This window comes from Phalacrocorax aristotelis, chromosome 5, assembly GCF_949628215.1.
Source record: "Phalacrocorax aristotelis chromosome 5, bGulAri2.1, whole genome shotgun sequence".
Classification (NCBI taxonomy): Eukaryota; Metazoa; Chordata; class Aves; order Suliformes; family Phalacrocoracidae; genus Phalacrocorax; species Phalacrocorax aristotelis.
Window position 1 is genome coordinate 30,610,222 of NC_134280.1, and position 15,066 is coordinate 30,625,287.

General features: G+C 39.5%; 1 protein-coding gene across 1 annotated transcript in view; it reads right to left on the reverse strand.

Annotated features, from left to right (window-relative positions):
• The window catches only part of FAM117B (family with sequence similarity 117 member B), a 33,341-nt gene that overhangs the window by 6,924 nt on the left and 11,351 nt on the right, over positions 1 to 15,066 (reverse strand). Inside the window, exons 3-7 of the mRNA XM_075093756.1 lie at positions 12,835 to 12,927; positions 12,214 to 12,327; positions 4,623 to 4,766; positions 2,270 to 2,495; positions 1,296 to 1,416 (exon numbers count right to left, since the gene is read on the reverse strand). Coding sequence (XP_074949857.1) covers positions 1,296 to 1,416; positions 2,270 to 2,495; positions 4,623 to 4,766; positions 12,214 to 12,327; positions 12,835 to 12,927 — 698 coding nt within the window. The remainder of the gene's footprint in view (positions 1 to 1,295; positions 1,417 to 2,269; positions 2,496 to 4,622; positions 4,767 to 12,213; positions 12,328 to 12,834; positions 12,928 to 15,066) is intronic.

Below are 15,066 nucleotides of genomic sequence, written 5' to 3' on the forward strand. Positions count from 1 at the left end.
CTCCTGCTCTCTTCCATGTGTTTCTAAGACAGCCATATGCACTTCTACCTTCACCCTACTAGGCGAAGCAAACCAATCTTTCAGTATACTCTTGTAAGAGATACTCTACTCTGAAAAGTAATTCTGCTCATTATGTTTCCCTGTTAGCTGAATCTCCAAGTGTCCAGAAAATTCAGCCCCATTTATAATTTTTTTTCCCAAATGAAAATCCTGGAAACTTCAAACAGAAATAATGTTAAACAAAGGTTGAGCTTTAAATAGTTGCACTCATGTATTCCACATACGTGTGGAATGCAAGTAGCAGATGTGAAAAAGATTTTTGCATCCAACTGCAGTGTCTAAGAACTGACATAAACTTCATAGAAGCCTCTTTCACTCCACAGCAGAACAGTCCTATAGTTATGCAGCAAGGATGTCCAAAAAGAGATGCAAATGCGAGTCAAATCACAATAGGCTATGTTCTTGGAGCAAGTGAAGACTATCTGATCTGTTGGCAACATAGCTTAGACACTCTAAAATACAGACAGGTAACCTAAGTTACCATAACCCTTTCCACAGTGCTACGAAGCAGCCAGAGACTTCTCAAAATCCATTGCAGACATCAGAGATGGAAAACACAAAGGCAGCTAAAATTTTTTTAATTACCAATTGTACTAGATGGCATTGTTGAGATAATATAGGCATAAGAGAATTCTTATGTGACGAAATAAAATTTTTAACTGTAGGTTAAGATTCTTGCATCCAAGTGACATAGGGGTATAAGAACTCCATTGAAAATAATAATAAAACATAAACCCCCGAAAATATTCCCAAATGACACAAGTTGGCCTTTTCAGAATAACCAAAGCATCAAATACTCAAGGTCAAATTCACTCCCGTCACTAAAAGTTTCACAACCACACAGATGTAGCGGAAAAGAATATGGTCTTCAGAGTATGGATTACTGGATGTGCCTGTCAAGCTGTGACATATATTAGTGGATGCACCTACATTACAGCTTCTTATTACCTCTCTTTGTAACTTGTTATTTGAGCTTCTGCCCCACTACCCGCCAGGTAAAAGACAGTCCTCTCAAGTTACGTTGGTTTTAAAAAGTCTCTCAAGATTTTGATTTTAACACAAAATTCAAGCGATAGAATACATACATATACACCAGTATACACAAAACGACAGAGATCAGGCTGTTAGCATGGTTTTAGCAACTGGATTAATACTTTTGATCTGACACAAAATCAATAAACCAATAGGTAACTGAACATTGAATGTTATTTCTTATGTAGTGAAGATCAACTTACAAGTTTTCCTCAAAGACTTTCACTTTTTCACAGCCCTCTGGAGGTTCACGCTTAAACATGTAGCTGTTGTTGGGTTTTGGTGAGGTAGCATATTTTGGCAAGGGAGAATTATTTCCATTCTCTGCAGAACAGAGTATATCATTATTTAAATGTGTCACACTAAAAAAACCCCAAAACCATATAACTATCTTTAAACGTCCCCCAAATTGAAAGCCACTTCATTACCAATGTTGTAAAATAAAGAAACATTTTAATTCACCTCCAAGTTTTCATTTGCAAATAAGCTTTCTTATCTCAAAACCTTTTCTCCTCCTCTATTTCTCCTTACATCATTTTCAGGCTCCTCTGCAATCTCTGTTCATTCCTAGACACTTTCAGTTTGTAACTGCAAACCTGAACCTATGGTCCTGTGCCATCACCACCTAGCCAAAAGAAATGGGCAGAAGCCATATTCCGTAAAAACCAGAACAGGTTTATGTTGAATTATAAAATTCTCCTAGTATATCTCAGAAGATTTCTGGTTTAAAAGAATAATTAAAAAACCCCAAACAGTTAAACTTTTACAGGTACATATTTGAAATGCTGGAAGGTTGCCCATTTTATCAGAGATCGTAAAAAATACCTGACACAAGCAACAGGACTAGCCTACTCTGTCATTTGACCTGTCGCTGTACACACTTGCTTCTTCAACTTGCTTAAAGTACTTGAAGAACCTATTATTTAAAAACAAAAACTCATTTGGGGAGCACATTCCTCAGTCACACCTATCTAGCTTCAGCTACAGAGCATTAAATATGCGTGCACACACAGTACTTGGAGCAATTTGGAAAAAACATATCACTTGCAAAGAAGAAAAAAAGAAACAACATTCTACTGTTTATCCATGGATGTGGGAAACAAATCCCCTCTTTTGCTACATGTTCATGCACATCGCAATGAATTAGCATTGTTGAACTTTTAAAGTTATACAATACCTTTATCTCTGGAATCAGCAAGAAGATCATCTGTAGAACATGGACTTTCTTCACTGCCTTCATTAGGGATGGTAAGAAAGGAGGTTGGAGATACTGACTGAGAGCGGCTGCTGTTGTTACTACCCCTGTCTGCTCCACCAGGTGTTTGGGTATCAATGCTGCGAGTACTACTACTACGCTGAACCAATGGTGGTGGTGCACGATGCCCATCTGGAATATCTTGAGGCTGTTAAAAATAAAAGGTATCAAACAGCTGCTCTTGTGTGGTTAGCAATTTCTTTAAATCCAGTAATGCTGAGGCATTTTGGGGGTTTCATGAAACTGTTTGAAATAGAAAAGTTTTCTTCATTACACAAGACTCCAACACAAAATAAAATAAGTCAGGTTTGGAAACTAATGACAATAGTTCAAGATTTCACCGAATCACATAACTGCTGAGGTTGGAAGGGAGATCATCTAGTCCAACACCACTGCTTCATCAGAGTCGGCTAGAGCAGTCTGTCCGGGACTGCATCCAGTCAAGTTTTGAAAAGAATAATAGAATGGTTTAGGTTGGAAGGGACCTTTAGAGGTCATCTAGTCCAACCCCACCCTGGAGTAAGCAAGGACATCTTCAACTAGATCAGTTTGCTCAGAGCCTCATCCAGCCTGGCCTTGAATGTTTCTAGGGATGAGGCACCTACCACCTCTCTGGGCAACCTGTTCCAGTGTTTCACCGCCCCTACTGTAAAAAGTTTCTTCCTTATATTCAGTCTAAATCTACCCTCCTTTAGTTTAAAACTATTACCCCTTGTCCTGTCACAACAGGCCTTGCTAAGAAGTCTGTCCCCATCTTTCTTATAAGCCCCCTTTAGGTACTGAAAGGCCGCAATAAGGTCTCCCCGCAGCCTTCTCTTCTCCAGGCTGAACAGCCCCAGCTCTCTCAGCCCTTCTTCACAGGAGAGGTGCTCCAGCCCTCTGATCATTTTGAGGCCCTCCTCTGGACTCACTCCAACAGGTCCATGTCCTTTCTGTGCTGAGGGCTCCAGAGCTGGACACAGCACTCCGGGGGGGGGGCGGTCTCACCAGATCAGAGTAGAGGGGCAGAATCACTTCCTTCGACCTGCTGGCCACGCTTCTGTTGATGCAGCCCAAGATACGGTTGGCCTTCTGGGCTGCAAGCACACATTGTTGGCTCATGTCCAGTTTTTCGTTCACCAGTACTGTCAAGTCCTTCTCTGCAGGGCTGCTCTCAATCTCTTCATCCCCCAACCTGTGTTGATACTGGGGGTTGCCCCAACCCAGGTGCAGGACCTTACACTTGGCCTTGTTGAACCTCTCTCACAGGCCCACCTCTCCAGCTTGTCCAGGTCTCTCTGGATGACATCCCATCCTTCTGGTGTGTCAGCTGCACTGCTCAGCTTGGTATCATCTGCAAACTTCCTGAGGGTGCACTCGATCTGCTGTCTGTGTCACTGATGAAGATATAAACAGTACAGGTCCCAGTACAGACCTGAGGGACACCACTCGTCACTGGTTGCCATCTGGACATTGAGCCATTGAGCACTACCCTCTGGATGCAACCATCCAGCCAGTTCCGCAGACATATCCATATCTCCACAGACTGCGATTCCACAACCTCTCTGAGCAACTTGTGAGCACCCTCATGCTCTTTTTAAAGAGAGAGAGTGAAAGAAAGGTGTTTTTCTTGTATTCAGATTGAATGGAATGTTTTTTTGTTTATGACCACTGCCTCTGCCTCTTGCCCTGACATTGGACACTATGGAGAAGAGTATAGCTCCCTCATCTTCATTCCTGCACATCAGATATTTATACACATTCATAAGACCCCCCGAGCTTTCTCTTCTCAAGGCTGAACAGTCCCAGCTCTCTCAGGCTCTCCTCATATGAAAGATGTTCCAAGTCCTTTAATCATCTTTGTAGCCTGTATTTCTGATACTTCATTACTAGATTTACCTCTAAAAATATCTAAAAATAAAATGAAAGTTAAAATGAGCAAGCTATGCTTCAACTGGGATGGGGACAGTTCAGCACAGACAAAGAGAAGAAAAAGTTACTACAAAAACTCTCAAAACAGACCTTTTGTCTTTTCCCATTTTACTGAGATTTCTTATTTCATTGCAAAACTAATCACATCACTGTAATCACAGAGGAAAAGGGTTCAGATTCAAGCTTTAACTCTTTCCTTCTTTTTGCTTTCCAAGAGGTTTTTCAACTACCTTTACTAAAGAAAGCAAAAATTAATTCCAGACAAACTTAAATCAAAAACTGTGCAAAATAAAGCTCATTCCTTAAAAACCTCAAAGCAAACCCAAAATCATTCTAGGAAGCAATCATGGTGGCAGATACATACAACAAGCTGTTCCTCTTTGTCTCCCGTCTCCTTAATTATTATCTCAATCTCCTGATTCAGTCCTTCTACACTGTTTCGGAATCGTGATCCTGTTGATTTGGTAATAGGTATCACAGGAACAAGAGCACTCTTTGGGATGGGAGCCTGAAGAACCAGAGACAGTGAGAAAACAATGTAGATTTACTTACAAAACACAGTTACTATCTCTACTCAAAAACGAACCTTTATACAGACACATCTACGCCTCAGTATCAAGGTTATGCATTAAATTATAGCTACTGTGTTAAAATGGATGCCTTAAATGAAGACACAGACACCCTGAATTTTGTTTTGAGTCTAATTTCTAAGACGAAAGCTTTCAACAACCTAGTATCAAAACTTCCCTTGATATGGTCTGCCTCCAGCTTGGCATTGCTTTACAAGTGAAAATTTAACAGTAAACATTTAGATGTAAGTAATTTTGAAGCCTTTAAAGTATATCCACATTCCTTCTGAAGTGAGCTGTACCACATTTTCACTTCCTTCACTGTTGGATTCACCACCTGTAATTTCATTAAAATGGTATTTTAATGGAAGTCTGCTGTCACCTACAGTAACAATGCACATACAGAAGATAAATTATTCCACAAATACAAGACTGCATCTACAGTAGAAATAAAGACCAACATAGTAACTATATTAAGCCAGAATAAAAGGCTGACAAAACAATTTAGGAAGACTTCTGCAGAAAGAAGAAAATCCCAAACCCAAATGTTAATACATAACTGATTCAGAATGAAGATTAACATTTTAAAAATCCAGTGTTTCAAAACATGCATGAAAACCACATTCTCAGAAAACACGTTACTGAAGTTTTCCAAAGCCCGTTTTGGTACGCCACACTGAGATTTCCCATCCTCCCCTGTTAAAAAAAAAATAAAAATCACGCTACTAGAACGGATGATTCTGCCCTAAACTTCAACACAGACTCTTGGTGATTATGCAGGGCGCTACTACAGATAATGGAATGCTTCCAGCAAACATTTAGTTCAACTCAAAGAACAGTATGACACAGTCACAGTAGAACTCCGGTGTAAAATTCCTAGACTCTATGGTGTAGTGTGCTGTGACTGAGAACATCATCTCTACTGGTTGAAGGATGGTAGCATTCTCACCTGGTCTTCAACGTGGTTTGTTTGTGTTTCTTTAATTTTTCCTCCTAGTAGCAAGACTGTGCATAGATAGACACCAAAGCACTGTGACTCCGCATGCAAATTCTTAAAAACCACACAAAATTTGTCTGGTAGAAAAAACTACCTTAGAAAACTAACGTAAACAAGAGAATTCTAAGTGCACAACATAATGCAGACTTACTCTCACAATCAAAAATCTCTAAAGGCAGCAAAACTTAAAAATTATATTTGTTTTGCTTTACCGAAACATTAGGATAGCTATAAAAAACAGGGGACTTGCACAGGGACTACAAAAGGTTGTACTCAGGAAATACTTGTGACTCTGTTTTGTCAACAAAACCTAAATATTCTCATAACAGCCAAACTTGGAAAGACTTTCAAAAGTCTTGCCAGAAGATGAAAAAGAGGAAACAAAAACCACTGGAGAAGAGCGCAAAAAAGTCTGAGAAAGCAGCCCTGCTAATTCCATTCCAAACCAGGCCATGGATCAACAATCTAGTAAACTAGTACAGGTCAATATCCAGTCACAATACAGGTATATCTGCGCTAATAAAGACTGTTTATGCACCCTGTTATTAAAAGCATACACATTCTTAGGGCAAACTGAACTTGTTAAAATGTAGAAAGCAGAATGCAAATATGCTTGTCTAAAATTTCAGCAGCCATTAGCAAAACATTGGAATTCTCCATCTTTTAAATATGATCACTTACCACAGAAATTCTTAGAATCATAGTACTATTTGAAGAGCTCAAAGTGTAAAAGCACAAGGTGCTCCAATAGAGTCCATTATGGTTCAATATAGCATGTTTCACTTCCAAGAGAAATACTATTGTGTACATGATTGTGGATTACTTGTTAACCTGAAGTGCCGGAGGGTGGAAAGGGAAGGAGATACCTTTACAGGGGTGGAACAAGCAGGCTCAAAACAAGAAACTTTATATTAGAAATACTGCCTTCAGAGAGGTCTGCATGGAGCTGGCCCCAGCCATACAGGAATAGGATACTAACCTTTCACTACTCATCTGCATATTTGGGAACGCACAAAATGCAGCAAGGTGCAAAACACAGGATAATAATTACAGTCCTCCCATAATAACACACTGTCACTGAATTTTGGTGCAGGACAGTTACGAGACCTGATCGTTGGAGCATGTGTATGCATTACATGTATGGCATAAATTCATGAGATACGAAATACAGGTGATGACAAATCTAAATTGTTCACAGGCATTTTAAAAAAATGCTATAAGCTCTTCCAATTTTTCAACAAGCAACAGAACTTTAAATAGAATCCAAGGTCTTTCGATGCTTTTGGATATTAACATCAAACTGTCTCAAGGCTGAATGCACCATGGCAATCCCACTGTAAAAGTGAAATGTTCTACCTATGTAAGGTGCTAAGTGACACACAAAGCCACACCACTGCAAACCGCATGCCATTGGTCTCAATATTAATGGTTGCTTGGGATCAATCAATTGGTAAGACGTTAAGGAAACGTGCTTCCCAGGAAAACGAAAGGAGGGGGCTTGATGGTTCATAATGTCAAGCAGCAGCATAAAATCAGCCAAGTGCACTGAGGAAAAAAAGATTATTTTGGAAGACCTAATCCATTTATTATTCCATCTGGCTTCAGCTCTGGCCTCAATTCTAGTTTCTCCATTACATTAACACTGAGAATAAAGGAAGATCCCACTGTTTTGACTCCTGTTTACAGATTCAGTACCATGCAATTAATTCAAAATCCACCATTCTCAGAAGCATCTTAAGATCACTGAGGAGACTATGACCTTTCTGCAAATCCCTCCTTCTGCAAAAGGAGGCAGAATGGAACATTTCTGGCATCACAAAAAAAAAAAACCAAAACAAAAAAAAACCCAAAACAAAAAAAAAACCAAAACAAAAAAAAACCAAACCACTCAATTGCTCTGGAAAAAAATCATAGTCAGCAGCAAGGACTTCATCAAGTGCCTCACCAAAAATTTCTGATTCTGAGTAGAGACAGGAATAGCTAACAAGCTTATTCCATGGAGATCATGGGGATTTCTTTCTTCAAACAGAAATCACAGAAGAAGCACAACTAAACAATCAGTTGGAGGCTCAGGTGGTAAGAACCGCTGTAAAAATTTTGGTAAAACTCAATAATTGTGGCAAAGCTTAAGCGTTTATTAATATGGAAGAAAAGAGGAAATAAACCCACTGGAATAGCTTCTACAGCTTTAACTAAAAGAGTAAGCCATTTCCAAGATGTTAAACAAAGTTTACCTAGTCTCTGTAAAGGCACTACCAAGGCAATTTCCTAACACATTTTCTCGGCCTTGTCAGAAATCCAGTTCCTTTTGCTCAGAAATCTTTTTATGACCCTCTAAGGTCAACAACTGCAAGTTTCCTTCAAGTTGGAATGTAAAAAAATTTCTAAATATTCCAATCACTAACTGCAAGTGTTTCCATACAGACCTTCTCACAAACCCTGGAGGAACTGAGTTGCTGCCAGAAATTCTAGTTTAGGAGTTCTTAGAAAGGAATGAGGAAGCCTAGGAACCTCACCATTGATGCCTACGGTTACAGATTTTCACTCTGACTTAGATTAATGGCATTTAGAGACTGCTTTCTAAACCCTTCACTTACTCTTTTTGAAGCCTTCTGTAACTTCCCCCCTTCGCAAGTAGCTTGACACAGCTGGCACAAAATTTACCAAGAAAAACAATGGTTTGTTCCGTAACACAATGCTGGAAAAGCTGCTTTGCCTCAGTTTATATTTTATAGTCTGTTTCACAAGCCCAAAAACCAATCATTTGTTGTACAATATTTTATTCGTGTACTCTAAAATTTGGCAGAAAGCAGAAGTCCAGAATACAAGAAGCAAAATTTCATGGGCATAATAAAGTAATTATGATGCAAGAAAAAAAAGTATACACATAATTGGTGTGGGTGTATTTTTCAGAGTAGTAGCATCACTGTTCATCTCAAAAATTAAAAACCACTAAGATTATCTATGTTAAGGTGACGACAGCTTAGCATTCAGAAATCTACAAATTTGTAGAATACCAAACCTGTTAGACTGCATGTAATTCTGCAGTGTACTGAAGGGGCCATACCAGAAGTTTCTCAGTACGCTTTTCTTTCATTAAAATGCCTCAACTGCCCACAAGTACAGAACAAATGTTCAAATGAGTTCTACAAATTTGGCTAAAATACCTGCATCAAGAATTCTGACCTGCCCCCCCCTTTTTTTTATTATTTTTTTTTTTTTTTTTTTTTTTTACACAAAACATACCTCACCAATTCTCATAAACTTTCTCAAAAAACTCTAGAAAGGGACTGGGTCATTTACTGGTCTTTCTTGCACCATTTTGCACTGTTCCGACTTGAGCTACAGCAGTCACTAAGATTAGCAGCATGCTACGCTGCACCCGTACTTCAGTAAAGCATACCAAAATGTAGGAATTTGTACTTGACAGCCTGTTTCAAATTCAGACTGTTCTTCTGCTACTCAGAAGAGAAGGAGGAAACAGCTTCTGTTTTAAGAGTTCGAGGAAGTAATTCCTAAATTATGTCAAAAAATGTAATTCTAAAAAAATTCCTAAATATAATACTTCTAGTAGCACAGAATTCAAACTAGTAACAAACTGAAATCAAGAGGCACTTATGTCCTGAAAATTCACAACTCCTAATGAAATTAACTACAGCAGGGATAAATTAGAGCGTGAGACAAAAGATGCTACTGATTAGGAATTAAGAAGAACAGTTCAGGAGAAATTAAAAACACTGTTCTGATTCCTATTTTCAGCCTTGATGTATAACAGATTCACTCAGACACCCGACTTCTATCTACAAAAGAACCTGGCTGCTCAGGACTGTATAAATGGTTTTCCCTTCTATTTTTTATTTCATCATTTATCAGAACAAATAGGTACCTGTAGAGCAGGACACAAGCTAATGTCACAACAGCTTCCCTCCCTGGCCTAAATTATTTCCAGAAGGATGGAACAGCAGAAAGGAAATAGTTTTCATTAACTGGTATCAAAGTATGATATTTATTAGAACATTGCTAACTGCATTTCAGGAGTAATTTGGAATATGATTAGATTTGCAGAGAAGCTTCACAGCTAAAGCACTTTCTCAATTCACAACACGGACAGTTCCACAGTTCCTTTCAACTACATTGACTTGCAAGGCAGTTGTGAGGGATTCGTTCTTTTTCTAACTGTGTGTATATCATAAATATATATTGAGATATCAGTAGAGGGGGAAAAAGTTTTCTTCTGAAAAAATGACCAAACCCTATAGGTTTTCCTAAAGTTACTCAAGCAAAACAGACTTGAAAAAGGATCTGTGTGTCTAAAAGCCTGTAATTTTTTTTCCATCTGCTATCAATTGAGCTAAAAATATTACCTCTCTGTGAACCTGACATCATTAACAGTTTTGAGATAAAACTAAAACTGCACACAGAGCATGTGGTAGCCTGACCATCACAATTTTTGAAGTGATTACTAAAAGTCTCAAGGCATGATAAATGACATGAAAAAAAATATCTTCCAAAAGCTGAATGAAGCCATCAAGAGTACAAACACTTTAATAGAGTACATAAAAATCCCATTGAATAGCCTTTTGTCAGGAAAGCTCTCTGTATCAGTTCATCATAGGATTAGACAAGTGCTATTGTCAAAAGACAAAACACGATCAGCAAAAACTACAATTTTATGAGTATCATTTACCACCAGTTTGCTCCGTGCCATAATCTACATGCAAATTCAGAATTCTTACAGCAATGCGTAATGAAAAAGATAATCTATGTTTTTAGATTAAATTTATATGTCATCCTTCTGTAAAGTCTGCAGAATGCACTTTAAGAGTCTTGCTTTAAGGAAGGATCTAGCTATCTGAAATTCTTTGAAAGTGGAAGTTTAAAGCCCACCCAGCCAAGCAACAAAAAGATCTGGGACTCTATACACTCGAGGAAGTCAAAGGATATGGATCTCCAATAATCCGGGAGTGCAGCACAGACTGGGATCCACCTGGCTGGAGAGCAGCTCTGTGGAAAGGGACCTGGGGGTCCTGGTGGACGGAAAGCTCAACATGAGCGAACACTGTGCTGCTGCGGCCACGAAGGCCAACAGGATGCTGGGTTGCATCATAAAGGGCATCACCAGCAGAGAAAAAGAAATCATTATCCTGCTCTACTCAGCGCTTGTCAGGCTACACCTGGAGTACTGTGTACAGTTCTGGTCCCCGCTGTACGAAAAGGATGTGGACAGGCTGGAAGGGGTCCAGAGAAGGGCCACCAAGATGATCAAAGGATTGGGAAGCCTGTCGTATGAGGATAGTCTGGGAGAACTGGGTTTGTTCAGCCTTGAGAAAAGGAGGCTCAGAGGGGATCTCATCACCATGTACCAGTACTTAAAGGGGAACTACAAAGAAGATGGAGACTCCCTTTTTACAACGAGTCACATGGAGAGAACAGGGGGGAATGGACACAAGTTGCTCTTGGAGAGATTCCGATTGGACACAAGAGGAAAATTTTTCACAGTGAGGACAGTCAACCATTGGAATAATCTCCCCAGGGAAGTGGTTGTCTCGGCCACGTTGGACACCTTCAAGAATCTTCTGGACAGGGTGCTGGGCCATCTTGTCTAGACTGCGCTCTTCCTAGAAAGGTTGGACTAGATGATCCCTGAGGTCCCTTCCAGCCTGTGATTCCGTGTGATATTTCACAGAATTCAGCTATAGCTACAACACATTTAGCACTACATGTGTCCTGGTTTCAGCTGGAATAGAGTTAATAACATAGCTAGTATGGGGCTATGTTTTGGATTTGTGCTAAAAAGAGTGTTGGTAGTGCAGAGATGTTTTAGTTGTTGCTAAGTAGTGCTTACACTAGTCAAGGACTTCTTCAGCTTCCCACGCTTGCTGGGTGCACAAGAAGCTGGGAGGGGGCACAGCCAGGACAGCTGACCCCAACTGACCCAAGGGACATCCCATACCTTACGACATCATGCTCAGCATATAAAGCTGGGGGAAGAGGGAGGAAGGGGGGGGACCTTCAGGGTTACGGCATTTGTCTTCCCAAGTAACCATTACGCAAGGCAGAGCCCTGCTTCCCTGGAGATGGCTGAACACCTGCCTACCCATGGGAAGGAGTGAATGAGTTCCTTGTTTTGCTTCGCTTCGCATGCAGCTTTTGCTTTACCTGTTAAACTTTCTTTATCTCAACCCCCGAGTTTTCTCTCTTTTACTCTTCTGATTCTCTCCCCCATCTCACCAGGGGGAGTGAGCGAACAGCTGCATAGTGCTTAGTTGCTGACTGGAGCTAAACTACAACATGGTATTTCTAAGTTCACTTTAAGACAAATCACAACCTTGAAAGGAGTTAAGAACAATATTAGCTACCCAGTATGTCCAAAAAGTGCACAGCCTTACCTGACTGTGGTTAATGGCTGCATGGTTACCATGAAATGGAGACTGTCTTTCTTTATCACGATGATGCCTACTGCTGTGTTTGCTTCTCTGCAGTTGTTGACGCAATTTTGCTATCTAATAAAGGAAAAATTCACATTAGATTTCACCAGCTATAGTCGGGTACGCACACAGTCTCATCTATTTATTCCATCGCTTAGTTAAAATTCTTTACTACCACAACATTCATAATTATTGCCAGCACTAAACTATACTCAAGTTCTTGAAAACCTAACATGTTAGCTACCAGTTCAGCTGAAGCCCTGAAGACACCTCTGGAGGTTTAATGAAAGAACTTGAAATACCTGAAGTTTGAAAGTAGTCTGGCCACTGTTGTTTCTCTCCCTTTAATGAAAAAGGTCACCTGCATTTGACACTTTCTCTCCCACACATGCAGATAAAAAATTTTGATAGTCCTGCATCTTATAAGAAATCAATACCAATGAACAGCTGTTTTACCAAGCCCATGGTCTGTATAATAAAACAAAGCAGTACAATATTCAGGCCTTCCTGAAAACTCATGGTAAGGGTGCATACCAGTAAAAAATTTAATCCAAAGGTTTCTCAAATAATAGCATTTCTGACCTCCTTGAGCTGATCATTGCTGCCCCACGATGCTGAACGTTTGTGTGAGCTTCTCTTCTTTTCTAAATATTCTTCAGCCCAGGCACTTTCTGTCTGCAGCAAGAAGATTACAGGATTAATTGAGAAGGGGGGGGGGGGGGGAAACGAAAACAGAAAAGAGTTCCTACTTTCTGGCAGAATGTTTTGAGACAAATTAGAGAGAACAGTGTTAAGATTTGCTAGATTCAGAAATGCGAGTGAAAAGCAGTCACTGACTAGAAGCTTTTCTGACAGGTAAAGTATGAAAAAAAGGAGTGAAACGATGTAATTTAAAAACAAAAAACAAAAAACCACCAACACGAACCCCCCCAAAATTTCAGACCTACTCTGATACAGGAATGTCCTAATTTGCCTTCCAGATCATTGAGCGTAATGCAGTATTAACAGCCAGATGTATCACAAGCTGCTACAGAGCTCTGAAGAACTAGTGTGACAGTGCTGATTTGGGGGAGATGGTATATTTTATTTCCTGCACAGATGCTGGCCTTGTTATTTCTGATGCATTAGCAAGGGTAGCTTGGTGTAAATGCTGTGAAAGCCTCCATCAGTACAGCTTCAAAATCATGTTCTCACTCAGAAGAATGAGAAAAAGGCAGGCAAGGCACAAATATAAGCACCACTAGAGCTATTGCAAAGCAGGGAATTAATTTATTAATGCCTCAAAGGGCTTCAGGTCCACAGCTGTCTCAGGCCAAGCAAAAAGCAACATAGATAATACAAAGCTAGTTTCACTAAACCAACAAAGTCATTAACATTTTATACAGAAACTTGCAAACATACTGTGGTGAAAAAGTTCTGAGGAATTCTAAGTATCATTAAGACAAACTGTATTTAAGGTAACAAAGTACACAGGCAAGCCTGTGATAATACTGCATGCTTTATGGACAGTGTGTATTCCCACCTAACCATGTCCACAATGGCCTTCAAAAGCAGTGAACTGTGAAGGCTTTAAGAGGAGGGATAACAACATCTACCAGGAATCTCTGTGCAGTCACGAGAAATATACCTAATGAAGCAGGGGGAGGGATTTCTGGAAGAAGCTTACTGTTGCCACAGTGCAGTTCTTAGCATACAGCTGTGATCTAGCTAACTCATCCTTAGGAGTCATTGATATCTTACTTTCTCCTACAGACAGGAACTTTGCCTCAAAGCCTTCACATCTACAGCATGCAACAGTTATTCTTACATTTGAGACTAACAGCTTGCAAGCCACAAGCTTCCTTACCCCATCTGGACTCAGAACAGAGAAACTCACATGCCCTTCAATGGTGTATTATTAATCCTCATTTTGCAGGGAAAATGGAGGTGTAACTCTGAACATACAGGTGGCAAGTCCCACTGGCTTCAGTTACAGATTTAAGTTTCCTATAAATGAAACCTCCATTATTAGTAGTTTTCCATCTTCAGCATTCCAAATCAAAAACTAACTAGTCCAAATCTGAGTAATAAAGTTAGTAGGGTTGCTTTGAAATTCCCATTTCATATCAAAATTAGACTATTTTCCAGAAGAGCAATCACTTATCTTCATAATAAAATAGAATAATTGATAACCCCCATTCCCAAGTACCAGACTTTGCCTAGTCAATGCTCAAATGTCAGTCTGGAGTCTCATCCTATCCTCTAGCTCCTGGAACAATAAGTTTGTTGCCATTAATTCTAACTTCCCAACTCAGCACAACCATTACACTTGCCTACAGGAATGTCATTAACACTCTAATCTGTCTTTGCATTTCATTTACTTTCAAGACTTTGACTTGAGATTCAAGACTTTTCATAAATATCTATTTCACGTTAAAGGATTAAAAATTGCTTTGATGCTTATCCTCAAAACAAATAGTTGGAAACCTTTTTAGAGCAAAAGTAGGTGTAAGACATCAAATTATATGAAACCTTGATATCAAGACAGAAATGTAATACTATTTTAACAAGTCTCCTCCTACCTATTCCCCATATTTTATTTACAATACTTATTTTCAAGAAACACAAACCCAATAACCAGTAGACAAAGATGGATTTTCTTCTCTAGGTTCTTGAAATACTGTTACTTGCTTATTAGTTGCTACCATTCACAACATCCTTCTGCCTGTTCTACAATTACAATGAGAAATGAGTTTAAGGCTAAATTTATCACAGATAGTAGAACACTTAAGAAAAAAAAAGTCTTGGAGGCAAAAATTTTGCATCTGAAATGAA